At 43.3% G+C, this 13,989-nt stretch overlaps 1 protein-coding gene across 1 annotated transcript in view; it reads left to right on the top strand.

Moving 5' to 3' along the window:
- Positions 1 to 643: 643 nt before the first annotated feature.
- stxbp5a (syntaxin binding protein 5a (tomosyn)) overlaps positions 644 to 13,989 on the top strand; it is an 82,616-nt gene continuing 69,270 nt past the window's right edge. The window contains exons 1-2 of the mRNA XM_070849416.1: positions 644 to 781; positions 3,065 to 3,162. Of these exons, the coding sequence (XP_070705517.1) occupies positions 644 to 781; positions 3,065 to 3,162 (236 nt within the window). The remainder of the gene's footprint in view (positions 782 to 3,064; positions 3,163 to 13,989) is intronic.

The raw sequence follows: 13,989 nt of genomic DNA, 5'->3' as shown, positions 1-13,989 counted from the left end.
ATCACCAGGTGCAGTGGAGCAAAAACCTACTATGTGTGCGTGAGAGAGACAGAGAGGGGGGGAGGGTGGGGGGCGTTGTCGCTGGGGGCAGATGAAAGGAGGAGGAGAGAGAGACAGAAAGAGAGAGAGAATGAGGGGGGGGGGGGCTGGAAAGGTGGCGGGATTTGTGTTAAAGCCTCTGCTCTGTCAGACATGCGCAAGAGCGTCAGCAGCAGCAGCAGCACCGTCGCCACTGCGCTGCGTTTCCGCCTTGGCTGAGCGGCGCACACAGCCGAGAGGGGAGGGGAGGGACGCCGAGAAGAGGAGAGGAGCCACCGAGACGCAGTGGGGCACAGCACGGACTCCGAGCAAATTACACCGACGCACCAATATCCCAGCAGCCCTTCTCCAAATTTACACGTCAAAAAGCGACCTGTGCGGCGCGCGCCTGAGCCTTCCAGCATGGAGACTGCGCTAAAAAACAAGCACTAAAATGTGAGATTTACAGAGGAAATCAGAAGAGAGAGAGAGAGAGAGAGAGAGAGAGAGAGAGCGTGTGTGTATATGTGTGTGTGTGTGTGTGTGTGAGAGAGAGAGAGATAGAAAGTGGCTATCCCTTTTATCTTTTGCGGGTGATCTCAATTCTGTGCTCTGCAGCCCGAAAATGAAGAAGTTCAACATCAGGAAGGTGCTGGACGGCTTGAAGGAGGTGTCCTCCTCCACCCCGTCTGTCCAAGTGGGGCCACAGGAGAACCATCTGATCCAGGAGACCATCCAGTCCGAGCATTTCCAGCTCTGCAAGGTGGGCGAGCCTGATGATTTAATTATACAGCTGCTCTCATCACGGTCACCCCCTTTCGCATGCACTCCTTTTTATCTTTGATATTTCACAGTTTGTTCTGCGCTTATCCCGTCTCAGGATACAGCAGGTGCGAGTGAGCTCCGCACAATAAATGAATGAATGAATGGATGAATGAATGGGCACAGCGTTTTTGATCCGTAGCTTTCTTCTCTGCTGTAACGAGCACCTGCTGGCTGAAGGTTTATTTCACATTCGGAAACAATCCCTTTTAAAAATAGAATCATTAAAGCTCTCTGTGTTTGGTAAAAAAAAGCATGGTAGGTAGCCTAGAACATGCCTAAGTGTAATGCGCATACTGTGTGCCGAGTGCGCACAGGCGACAGGACAATAAACACGAGTAAGTTCCTGTATCGTTGCGTGTATTTGTCCTGTAATTTTGTCAGGAAGATTCAAACCAGCCAGTCGTTTTGGAGATGATTGTATAGGGCATTACCCTCTGTGGAAATATCATCGTTTGCTGTATGTGTGTGCTTGGCATGAACTGTCATACCGAGGGGTTGGGCCAAACTGATCCCCTCTTGCATAATCTGTTGGGTTGGGATTAGTAAAACGGTGGTTTCTGGCTAATGCGTGTGTATGTGAGTGTGTGTCTTCCCCTGTCGCGTTGTCTTTTCCTCGCAGTGCCTCTCCATCCCCTACTTCCCTCTCACAGACACACCTCTCACATTCCTCTCCCTCTCTTGCTGTCTCCCTCTCTCTCTCACACACACACACACACCCACAGCTACTTTACCCACAGATCATTGATCCAGTGGGGACTGATGGCGCCTGAAGTGATGGGGGCTTGTTTAAAAAAAGAGAATGACTTGCCCTCCTCTGTCTGAATTGGCCACAACAATGGATGGGATTAATAAACACTCATGCAATTTACATGCACCCCCCCACCCCCTCTATCATGTTAAATCACAATTTCGGCAAGTGTGCTTTAATGGTTTGGTGTGGCCCTTTAATAGATACCACTGTATGCTTGCTATTCATTTCCCCACATATTTAACACATATGATTGTAACATGCTTGTTTGTGGGATATTTTAAAGTTTTAATTGTGGATTACTAATCTGGTTTATCTGGTATTTGCAGGTTTTAATAGCCTTCTGAAATGTGGGTGTGTGCAGTTAACGCACAACCTTTAGGTCTGGCAGCTATCTCAGGCCATTGTCAACAATAGGCGTCATCTTATTTTAGTCTCTGCGCCTCTGGAAGGCAACACCATGGGCCAATCATGTGATTGTTCTTGTCTGTTTTAGAGACACCAGCAATCAACCAAACAACAACATAAACTGCAGAGGTCCAAGATGAACAGATTAACTTTTTAAAACCTTAACAGTTCTCAGAAGTTATAGTGCCTGAAGTAAAAACTAGAAAACTAGATCTATCTAGAGTCACGTCAACATACCCGACGGCTTGGGGGATATTGTGGTTTAGTAGTTAGACAGACCAGCCCAGAGACTGAGGGTTTGATTGACACGACAGCCTAAATATCTCTATCAACAGCCAGGCATCTGATTGAAGTCTCTTGGAACAAAACTCCATCCTCCTTCCTGCATCTGCATGGACAGAAACTGTCTGTAATGTTTCTGTGCGAGGAAGGCAGGTGTCTCTGCTGCACTGAGTGCTTCTTATGTAACGTGCTTTAGCCTTCTGCCGCTAAGCAAACAAATCCAACAGCCCACCACTGGCTGACTGATGCCATAAAGCAACAGTCACACACATACACACAAATATACAGAGGGTGGACAAAAAAGCAGAAACACATCACAATGTAATGCACGGCAATAGAAGGCAACAAATCATGACCGAATGCTCCTTATCGGTGTGTTTTTTTTTTGTGTTTCTTTAGTTCCATGCTTCACTTTAATCACGACTTCATGTGGGAGGCAGTGAGAGAGGGAGAACAAGATAAAAAGAGAAAAACGAGAGAGAAGAAATCTCAAAATAGGCCCATGATAATAAAAGGATCCTAAAAAGCAAAGCCAAATATCAACGAAGAACAGGGTAACCATGCATAGAGAGAGCATTTGTTCCCCTTTTAATTTTCTCTTGTCTGTGCAATTTCAGGCTTTACATTTCTGTTTGATAACACTTTCCACATCCATCTGAGCTATTTGTTTACCAAAATCATGCGTGTGACATCCTTTAACAAAACAGCACCCCTGCTGCGAAATGCAAATTGCTATCGTCCCTAACACCTTCCTTTTTTTTTATCTATCTGCACATCTCTCAGACTGTCCGTCATGGCTTCCCCTATCAGCCGTCGTCCATGGCTTTCGACCCCGTGCAGAAGATACTGGCCATCGGCACCCAGAGTGGGGCTCTCAGATTGTATCCTTTCAGTTACCATTGAGCTTTTACAGGTTACTGTGGAGTGGCACAGCTCCTTTGGGTGCCTGCATCCCTGGGAGGCAGCAGCAGGTAAGTGAACAGATATCTGAGCTGCTATAGTCAAAAGCTAATGTGCACTAGTGGGGTTTCAGAGCATTTGTAGTGTGTGCTGAAGAGTTTTCGGTAGCATCCCTGGGTTGCCGGTCACCTTGAGCTCGGTGTGTGCCTGTGACCTTCAGCATCAAGAATAAAATCTCTGATCTGTCTTTACCTTAAAGTCCAAGTTCCAGATGTTGTCACATGGTAAGATAATGCTTGAAGCCATAAACCAAGAACAAGCCTAACTCGCATCCCTTGAATCCCTACATTTTAGCTGCTGTTAATGACCTTGCCTCACTGTTGCACACTTGCTCACACATTTTAAAGCACAAGGAGCACAACTGAAAAGCTCACTTTTATTGAAGTATGTGCTGCAATTCAGCCGGGAAAGCAAGTGATGGAGGGAGCTCACGTCAGCTTCCTTGCGATATGAGGACGTTAACACAAACAGGGACAACAGCTTGTGATGAAATGGCACCGCGGGGAGTCGTATAGCTTCAGAGAACGCCCGCGCGCTCGCCTGTGTCAGGCTGCTTTTACAGGTCCTCCATGTGTTCTCCTGCCTGTCCGACAACCTTTGCCAGCTCATTACGGTGTGATGAAGAGCTGTCCGCCTGGCTGTCCCTCGTTCCCTCCTGCTGGCAGCTATGGCTGTGATTCTGTCTCGTTCACCTGCGCTGGAAAGGTGAGGATAAAAACAGAGAAACTCACAGGCAGAAGAGGTTGAGCACAGCCGTGTTTACCAGACTTATAAAAAGATGATGGTGTTCAGTCCGTGTACCTTCGGTATGTTTTCTGTTCTTGTTAAAAACAGACTGAGGGAGATAACGATGTACCACTTTTTGTCAAGATGACCGAATGTTCCTAAAGATTTACAGATTGAACAGAAACCATTAATTTCTCCGTCCAAAACAGAGCAGATTCTGTCAGTGGTACACATGTATTAGATTGAGGAGATGAAGTCCTCTGGTAGAGGCACTATGTCGGGGCTGATGCAGGAACTGGTGAATAAGCTTAATGGAGCTTATGTCTTGCTGGCTGGTACATTACTCCTGTGGGCTTCAGACTGGGTAAACTCAGTATGAGAAAAAGCTGTACTTGTGGTGTAAAAGAAGCCTCAAACCAATCAGCTTCAAGATCAAAACCCATTCTCCCACAGAGTATCCCGACTTCGGGTGCAATGATCTTGTCAGATGGTTCCTGCTGCCTGAAACTGGTCACTTTGAAATTGAATGAACAGAGGAATCTCTCTTGTGTTTGACTGATGTGGATCAGATATGGTCTTATCAGAGTCAGGGGAAGGTGAATTGGGAGTCATCCATCTATTCTTTGGTACTGGTGCTCTTCCTGTGTCATTTGCTGTTTAGTCAGCCCTGCCTCTTTATCTGATGACAACGATACCAGCATGGCACAGATGAAGGGGTCATATTGGAAATTTCACGATTCATATTTTTTGCATTGCTGTGCTGCAGCATATCGGTTTTTATGTGATATAGTTTAGATGAAAGTTTTAGCGGGTTGCATGTTTTGTGAAAGACAACCCGGGAGTCCTGCACTGATACACATCTGTATCCTAGAGGTAATTATTTTTGTGGTTAGTAGCAACTCGCAGCTATATGTGTCTATGCATGTTTGTGTGTGTGTGTGTCTGTTTGCCTGGTCGGCCTGCCAGGACATTTGGCTGCACCTCTCTCCCATGGAGGATTACAGGAAGTGGCAGATCAAGGGCCTCAGCCTGGCAGCGCGGCAGAGGACTGAGAATTACGGCAGGAGCGGGAGGTGTGTGCGGATGCGTGCGAGTGAATATGTGCGTGCATGTCCTCCGAGGAGACGGTTGATCCCTCTAGCCATAGAGCCAATCACTTCTGTGATCCCCTCAAAACTGTCTCGCGTTTGATGCTAGCCACTGACTCTGCTGCTGCTTCCACTGTCCAGCTGGGAAGATGACAATGTCCCTTTGGTGTTGTCTGGAGGAGGCAAAGAGGGGAATAGAGAAAGAGGCTGGCGGGAGAGCCAGAGGAGAGGACAGGCCGGTGGACGAGGGAGTAAGGGAAGGAGAATAAGAGAGGGAATAAATAGGAAAGAGTGAGAGAGGAAGGCTATCCCCTGCTTCAAGATCTAATAGCCAAGAATAGAATCCTTATTGATCTGTGTGTGGTAATGCACTGAGACAGATATGCCCAAGTGCACACACACACACTGCTGCCAATTGTTTTCTGCAAAATAGGAGCAGCAAAAAGACGGTGTGAGCATTTGGAAAACAGGTTTTGCTGTACAAGCGGTCCACCCATATTAACCAACAGATTAGCAGTGTAATTTCAAAAATAAGCAGAAATGCTGTTTTCTAAAATGCTGATAAAGAAAAGCTTGTCGAGACAAAGTGTTTGTGATAAGAGGTAGGGCTGCAAAAAGCAGAGGGAGCCTTCCTTATTTTCCTTTTCTGCACATCCTTGACCGGACTGAACTAGAACTTTGCTGCTGATGCCACTTGTCAGTTAATCTAATACTAGTGCAGCGCCTGCTCAAAACGTGCCTGTTCAGTATGAGCCGGTTGCTTGGCCTCAGGTTTTGGGATGTGCCGCTTTCCAGAGAACTGCTCATCCCCGGCCTCTTTGGTCTCTCTCTCTTCATCTGTTCTTGAATGTATTGTAGCAAGGGATCGAGAGCGAGCTGTACCCAGCATGCCATTCGGCGGTATAACAGTTATTTGAAGTTCCCTTTTAATACACTACCCAGCGACTACTAATATGTTCTGTAGATTTCAAGAGCTCATACTCGACACCACACTTCCTTAGGCCCTCAGCTATACTCCCACCAAAAGCGAAGTCGAACCGATGAACATACAGAATAGGCGGAGACTTCCATTTTTGTTAGATGGCTCACACCCAACACAAGACTCTTTGGACATTAGTTTAATGGTAGCTCTCACCACCAGCAGCAGATTGTTGACAAAAAGCACTGGCTAACAAAAAAGTGGGGCTAATTCAACATGATGAGCTGCATACGAGTATCGGCCATAAAATGTAACAATATTATGAACCTTCATCAGAGCTAAACATGATGTTAATTGAGATCCATCAGCCTCTAGATGACGAGATTAAATTAACCGAAGCATCCTGCCCAATATGAGGGGAAACATTTGCTGCAATGGGAATAAAGAAAAGTCTCTGCTACACCTTCAACAGTACTCCTTTAAATATTCTACGTTCTGCCTAATAATTGAGAGGCAATTACATACATATATTATTATATTTCTGTATGAAGACATGCAGGAAATGCATTCTTATACTGCAGGAAAAGTGGAATGTAATCACCATCACTATTCACCACTGGACACATAAGCAACCGGAATGTGTCTGTTACTGTTACTTTATTTATTCTTCAGTCAGAAATCAGGAAATGTTTGGACTATATATTTTTCAAGCAAAGTTCTTGTATGGCTGCTTGTGTTACATTTAAAAACTCATGATTAGAAATTTGGCAGTTGTTAATAAATACATATTTATTTCTCAGGTATGCTGCGGCAGTGGTATCGAAAGATTTCAAACAATACTCTAAAAACAATGTGTGTCCTGTATGTTTAGTAACCAGCTTTCCAGTATTTGGACAGAATCCATCTAGGATATAATCAAGAGTTCTTTTTTTTTTTTTCTTTAGAAAAAAAGTCACCGCCCTTGATAATTGGATTTTATACTCTACTGGTTCAGTTTGTGTGTTACAGGCAAACATAATGTGGGTGGAAATGATCATTTCTACTATGCAATGGGAGATTCTGTCACTTCCTGAAAGAAAACGTGGAACTGGGGCTTTATGGGACGGTTTTGGCAGCTTACTAGAGTCATTTGTTTGTGCATGTATTTTTTGTGTGTGTGTATGTTTACTGTGTGGTCTGCAGCTGTGTGTACAACAAAGTGGCGGAGAGACGGCTCTTTACTGGTGGTGGCCAGGAGAGATGGCAGCACTATAACTCAGAGACTCCCTGTGAGCCAGCAATAGATCAAATTGTCACTCCATGCTCTGCCAGATTATCTCATCGGCAGGCGCAGGACATTATAGGACTCACACATACAAATGGGGCTACACAAACACACACACACACAATTATTATTTCAGGATAGACATTCAGAGGCGGCAGAGGTAACACGCATTTGTGCCTTCTCAGACACGCACACACACAAACACATGATGGTCGATGACTTACTCAAATGTTAGTAGACAAGCACACACAAATACTGTATGTGTGCTGACACACACAGAAGGGCAAACGTTTGCAAACATGCGTGCACCACTGTCCGCCTGCATATGCAGAGACAACTTTTTACACACACACACACACACACAGGCTTTGCAGCAACTGCTGTGAATGGCACTGGCCCTGTAAAACTTGTGGTCATAGCACAGATTGACGATGACATATCTTCATCATCAATCTTCCTCCTGATTCACTCAGTAACTGTGCTACTCTCCGAGCTCTGTCTCCAGTCACAGGTGAACCTCTCTGAGCTATGAGCTCTCTGCCTGGACGACTGAATGGGAATCATTTCACATGCTGAAATAGAAATTGAAGCTCAGCGGCAGATGTTGGAATCTCATTGGTATTGCATATATAAATGCTCTGTTGTGGAAAAGTGCTCAATTGTGGCTTTCTACCACTGAAAAGCTTCGCAGTGTGTGTGCATGCATATTTCTCTTTGTGAACTAACTTTGATTTGATTCTACATTGTATTTCGTTTGCATTTCATTCATATGGATTCTTATGTGATATAAGCGTAGTAAGTAGTTTACAGATGTCTCTAATAGCACACTGACTCTATATGATTTACACATCTGTGCTGATTCCAATAGATTTTGATTGTAATGAGCCTTACTGTGACTCTTTGGCTTCTTTTTTTCGCATGTCTTCAGCATCTTCTGACACAGAGGGTTAGGAAATAGCGAAAAAGTGTTTGCGCTGAGCCATCTTTCCAATTTATTGCTTAAAGAGTGTGTGGGAGCTTCTTTTCAGGTCACAGGCCATTTGTTTATTCATTTATTCTTCTATCTGTTTTGTTGAATCTCTATTCTCTTCCCCCTTTTTACTCTCTCTTCACTGGGGTTGCCAGTTGCAAGCTAACTCTTGTAGATGGCTTTCCATAGTGCAGATCAGGCCTGGGGTTGTGTGTTTGTGTCTGTGTTCAGTTATGCAATGTGCTGGAGCCTGGCACACAGCAAAGATGAGGCTGACTGAGACAGCTACAGGCTTATCAAAGGAGTTAAGCTGCTGCTGCCGCCACTGTGTTGTTTACAGTATGTTGTATGTGTGAGTGAATTAAGCATGCACATGTGTGATCAATATACGCATCTGTCTTCATTTACCATAAACAACTTGCAATGTTGCATCTGTGCTCCTGTGATGATATCTATGAAAATTAATTGCTGTGTCATTCCTACTATGTCAGTTGGTAGCAGGGTAGCTAGCTGTAGCATATGGGGGGATCAAAGATTTGGGAAGGAGGAGAGGTATCGCACAAAATCAAGAGGGATTAGTATTTCATCCCTGTTGACCTCATTTTACTTTTCACACAAATGGCACAAGGACTGAGGAACAGAAAGAAAAGAGAATAGCTTGAAATTAAGTCATCTTATTGCGTCTGATGAGAGAGTTTAATGGTGTGTGTGTGTGTGTGTGTGTGTGTGTGTGTGTGTGTGTGTTTAAAGAGCTGCCGGTAGGGTTGGAGGAGTCAGCTTGTGTCTGCCAGATGGTATTTTAAAAAATGGTTAAAAGTAGAGTCTGAAAGCTGCAGAGATGTGGCTTTCATGTCAGTTCAGTGCACATCAACTTTACACCATTACTGGAACAAAGGACGCGTGTGTGCGTGCCTGCGAATGTTTGCGTGCGTGTACCTGTTCACTGTAGTGAAGCACTCTTAATCAAAGACCCCTTGTGCACCGGGTTTCATCTTTCATGCTCTCCAAAAGCACTCAGCTTCCTCTGTTCTATTGGTTCTTAGAAATGGAAAACAAATTTTGCTGCATCAGTACCACAACAATGTTGTTGCTGCTTTTCCCTGTCCAATATCCTGACAGTGTGTCCTGCTTAAGTCCTTTAGCCTTGACAAGCCCCAAATGGGATCTGGGTTTAGGATGATTAAAGTTGTGCTGTCATGTTGCTTCTCTTCAATAATTTAGTGTATATTTAGCTCGAGGTTTTACTTCCTGTCCCTTAGCTCATGCCTTGCCAGGAGTGATGGTCCTGCATGTGTGTGTCTGCATGTTCAAGTTGGACATATGACTTTGAAGGTTAGCTATGTTTTACCAGGTCACTAATGGAAATGTGCACATGGAAAAAAAAAACAACATCCATGCAGAGACGCATAAAGCCGTTCTTCCTCCTGTGAGTCATCACAATTCAGGGAGTCATGTAATATTTTTGTTCACTAGAAAGCGATGTTAGTGGAGGACAAGAAATCTTCATGACCTGGAGAAAGGTTACCAGAGAGAGCTGCTGTTAGGGATGAATGCTAAAGAAGTTTTGTCTGGAACCGTGTGTGTTTTTGGCCCTGTTGTCCAGGTTTCCTCTAAATTAGGATAAGAATTTAACCAATGATTCATTAAGCTGTTACTTACATTTTAAGGAGAAAAGAATAAATGTTTAAAAAGGTGTGTCTGCACACAAAAAATAGCGAGCATGCTGTAGATTGGTACTTGTGTGTATGGACATGCACGTCTGCGTGATACAGGGGTGCAATGCCGGAAAGGTCACCAACCTGTGCACTAATTATTCCCAACAGACGGCAGGCAACGCTTGAGTGGCTCATCCTAAATACACAGTGTCATGTGGGCTGGAGAGAATAAATTGGTTCAGATTTGTACTGCTACACTCAGAGGACATACCCAATGTTTGATGGTTGGCTCCATTCTGAATGCTTATAGACCACTGGAGCTACTGTATTTGTATAGTGCTGCTCTGGGTTTGCACAAAATAACACTAAAATTCATTTCAAACTTGACATCAAAACCCAATCATGGATGCTGTAGTTCTGTCAGCATGGTTTTACATATATGTAATTTGTAATAGTAGTTGTTGAAAACTGTGACTCTTTGAAAAAAGCGGTGGGAATGAGGAAGCCTGCATCACACGAACATTGGGATAGCGGTTGGTAGGATCAGTTCATGTTTTCAGAACAGATAATTTTTTTGTTTCCATTTCTGTAAGTTGATTTCCATCAACCTGTACAGCTGTGTCAATCTCCCCAATGCTTGCTGCCATTTTTGTGGTAATTTGTAATCATAACTATTTTTCATGGATGTTGGGTAACTAGCTTACTAGCTACATAAGAAGAGCGAATTGGAAGCTCCAATCCAGCCTATAATGTTGTGATTGGTTCTCCACTTGGTGTAAACCACAAGTCCGATATGAGTTGCTGAACAACTGTGGTGTAGTATTCTGTGCCACACCCCTCAGCCTTGCAGAGATTGACAACCAGGGACACACAACGCTGTCAACCGGTTGTGATTTATGACAGGATTTACTTCACACAACTGCATTTTCAGCATGGTTGGGGCCACTAGTGTGGACCATGTACCTATTGTATTGATTTGCACTCATATTAGTTCTGGTCAATATGCTTCTCTACTGCAACAGCGCTCTCATAACCAAATGGTTTGACCATTGTCTGGTTGTCATACCACAGAGGTGCCCGGTCATCAAGAGTCAAGTTTCCAAAGTAAATGAGTCTGTGCACTCTATTGAATTTCTTTGGTGTCTCTGTGCACAGCGTCTGCTTCAGGAGTTATGGTTTGTGTGCATTAGCATGTGGTAACATGCCTCCTATTGATTTCAAACTGTGGTTCATTTGTAAGTCTGAGGTTTCATTATCATGACACTTTAGTGAAATCCCTAAAGATTAACTGTCGAAACTAAAACAAATGATCCAGGTTGCCCCTTGTGTCTACAGAAGACAGTGTTACCAAGTTCTTGTTTTATGGCAAGATTATGGCACGTAAGGACAGCTCTTACTTGTCAAGTGATAAATATCGTCTCATCGTGCGTGCTGTAAATCTAGTGTCTCTGTGAAATGTCACTGTCATGTATCAAATCATACATGACAGCGACAGAGAACTTGCCTCATGAGATCAATTTAAATGCATTTTTGAGGTTTACTGACAATATGATGTCTTACAATTACCTTGAGTGTACACACTGCATGCTCAGAGATGGTTGAGTAGTGACATCTGGTCTGTAAGCATGTGTTCGTCCACAGATCGAGGACTAAAGCCTTTTTATGCTGTAGTTTTTTGTAGGAAAAGGTCGTACTGAATGACTGTTCCTGTTTATTCTCAAGGTGACCTGACTGACTCAGAGGCGTCTTCCTTACTGAATGAAAGCACTGTGTTTGATGAGCTAAAAATAAGTTATAATAAAGGCACGTGTTCTTGCTTGAGTGTAATATTAGCGTAGATGGCTGACACTTGGTGGTTTTGTTTGACGTTGTTTTTGAGGTGCGGAAGTGTTGCAGGGTTGAGTCTAACTGTAGCTGTCAGCCTGGCACAGTCCCTGTGGTGCTTGTAAAGGGACTGGCTTACAGAATGCTGTGAAGCTCAAAGATTTTGTCGTCTTGCTTTCCTCCTTGCCCTTCATGTGACCTCTACGTCTCCAAAGGGCCACATTGCCGAAATAACTATGGTTCCCTTACTTCATCTCTTGTTCTACCGCTTGCTGTTTTTGGAAATCTCCTGTCTATAATTCACATTCCCGGGGTTATAATTGTTTAAATGTTTTAGGGTTGTAGGAATTATCAAATGGGATTTACTTTACTTTCTTTTTTTTTTTTTGTGTGTGTGTTCCAGTCCCCCTGCTGTTTTGTGCAGCTCATTATTTTTGTCAAGCTACTGTAGGTAATCTAACACTCTGTCTCAGGAGGCTCTGCTCCATCCTTGTTTTAATGTTTCACATGTTTTCGTATCATTTGCTTTTGCAACCTGCTCTTCTCCCAAATGCCTTATCCAAACATGCAGAGATGTATTTTGTTATCCGTTATGTGTATTTGAATGTTTCCCATCCAACCACAACCACCATGATAAATTACGTATGATTTATTGTCAAGATGTCTTATCTTTTATGTAACGCATAGGTGGTAATAGTATGATCCTTACAGCATGTTCATATTTCTGATTGAGTTGTAAAAGTCAATTGGAATCAACATCCTGGCATGCCAAACCTTTACAATACCTATTAATGCAACAATTCAGAGGCAGCTATTGCAAATATCTAAATCCAGTGTTTACAGTGAAGGTGGATCTCAATATGTTACTTTGAACAGGAGATGATAATTAGGGCTTCAGCTTAAGTAACTGAATAATATATTGACTGTTTTCTCAATTACTTTATTCATAAGTCTTTTAGATCTCAGAAAGAAAAATGTCCTTAAAAATCTGAGTTACTAATCCATGAATCTGTGAACTTGGAACCTGCAAATGCCTGGCTTTTTTGTTTACTAAATGACTTAAATAATTGATTATCGAAATAGTAAATTGCTTAATTTTCAGACTAATTGATTTATTGACTGATTGTTTCAGCACTAATTGCAAGAGATGGCAAATTAGTGAAAACTTGCCATAGACTGCCAGGCTACACCACTGACTTACTGAGCGCTCTGATTTTTTTCCTACTCGTCAGTATGCCGTTTTCTGTACTGTCTGATGTGATCTTGCTATGCTACTTAATATTGTGTCAAATAGTGCAGGTTTAATGCGCCAGTTCAGAAAAAGATTGTATCAATGGAGGAACCCTTTCCTGAGCTGCTGAGACAGAGGCTGCTCTGGTTTGAAGGTGTACAGGTGACAAACCATGAGCGCCTAATTGCTATTGGCTGTTTAAATGGTTGGTTATAACCTTACTAGAATCTAGACACTCTGTCTCTGTCTGCAACAGTCCCCTACACACACACACACACAGGTGCACACACATACACACTCCTAGGGCTCTGAACACACAGTCGCACACACAGAGGAAAGACAGAGAGGTTCCCAAGGTACCAGACCTTGAGGAATTGCCTGTCACTGTGTTTGTGTGTGCTGAGATGTGGGTGTATGTGTGCGTCAAGGCTCTTGCAGACAGAGACAGAGCTGTATGTGATTTAAGCTGCATACACAGAGTAGGTGTGTGTCCTTGTCTGCGCTTCTATATTTTTTGGGTAGTTCAAAAAGTGTCAGAAAGGCCTCAATATCCAGCATAACGTGCATCCAGGTGAACCATCTGTTAAGGCAGACGTACATTATTCTATAGTTTTATTCCTTCAAAGTGTAAGTCCCAGATGTAAGTATTACATAATTTGCGTCTGACTGTCCTATTTCATGCTTTTTTACCTTCTTTGCTAAAGGCTAATTTCCACATACTCTACTAAACCAACTCCAGCTGGAGAATATTAGTGTCTTTGTCAGCTGTAGCTAACAAGCCTAGACTGCCAGTGTGGCCATGTGGGTAATGTTGCTTATAGTCATATTATGGGATACATATTATAACTAGATATTTCACTTTCACTGCTGTTTTAACTGCTCTCAATCCCTGCAAGCAAAGAAAGGACTGCCCTGCTTGCAACACATATTCCTTGTTGCACAACAAATGTTGGCTAGTGTTTGTACGCCAGCCTAACAGAGTGCTTATGATATTTACCTTAAGATAATATTTGGCACAGTCATTTGCTCAACTCACACATAAGTTCTCCTTTAAGGGTAAACAAACACTGC

Source organism: Pempheris klunzingeri, chromosome 18 (assembly GCF_042242105.1).
Source record: "Pempheris klunzingeri isolate RE-2024b chromosome 18, fPemKlu1.hap1, whole genome shotgun sequence".
NCBI classification, from domain to species: Eukaryota; Metazoa; Chordata; class Actinopteri; order Acropomatiformes; family Pempheridae; genus Pempheris; species Pempheris klunzingeri.
Note: the sequence above shows the minus strand (reverse complement) of the source record. Positions and strands in the feature narration are given on the sequence as shown.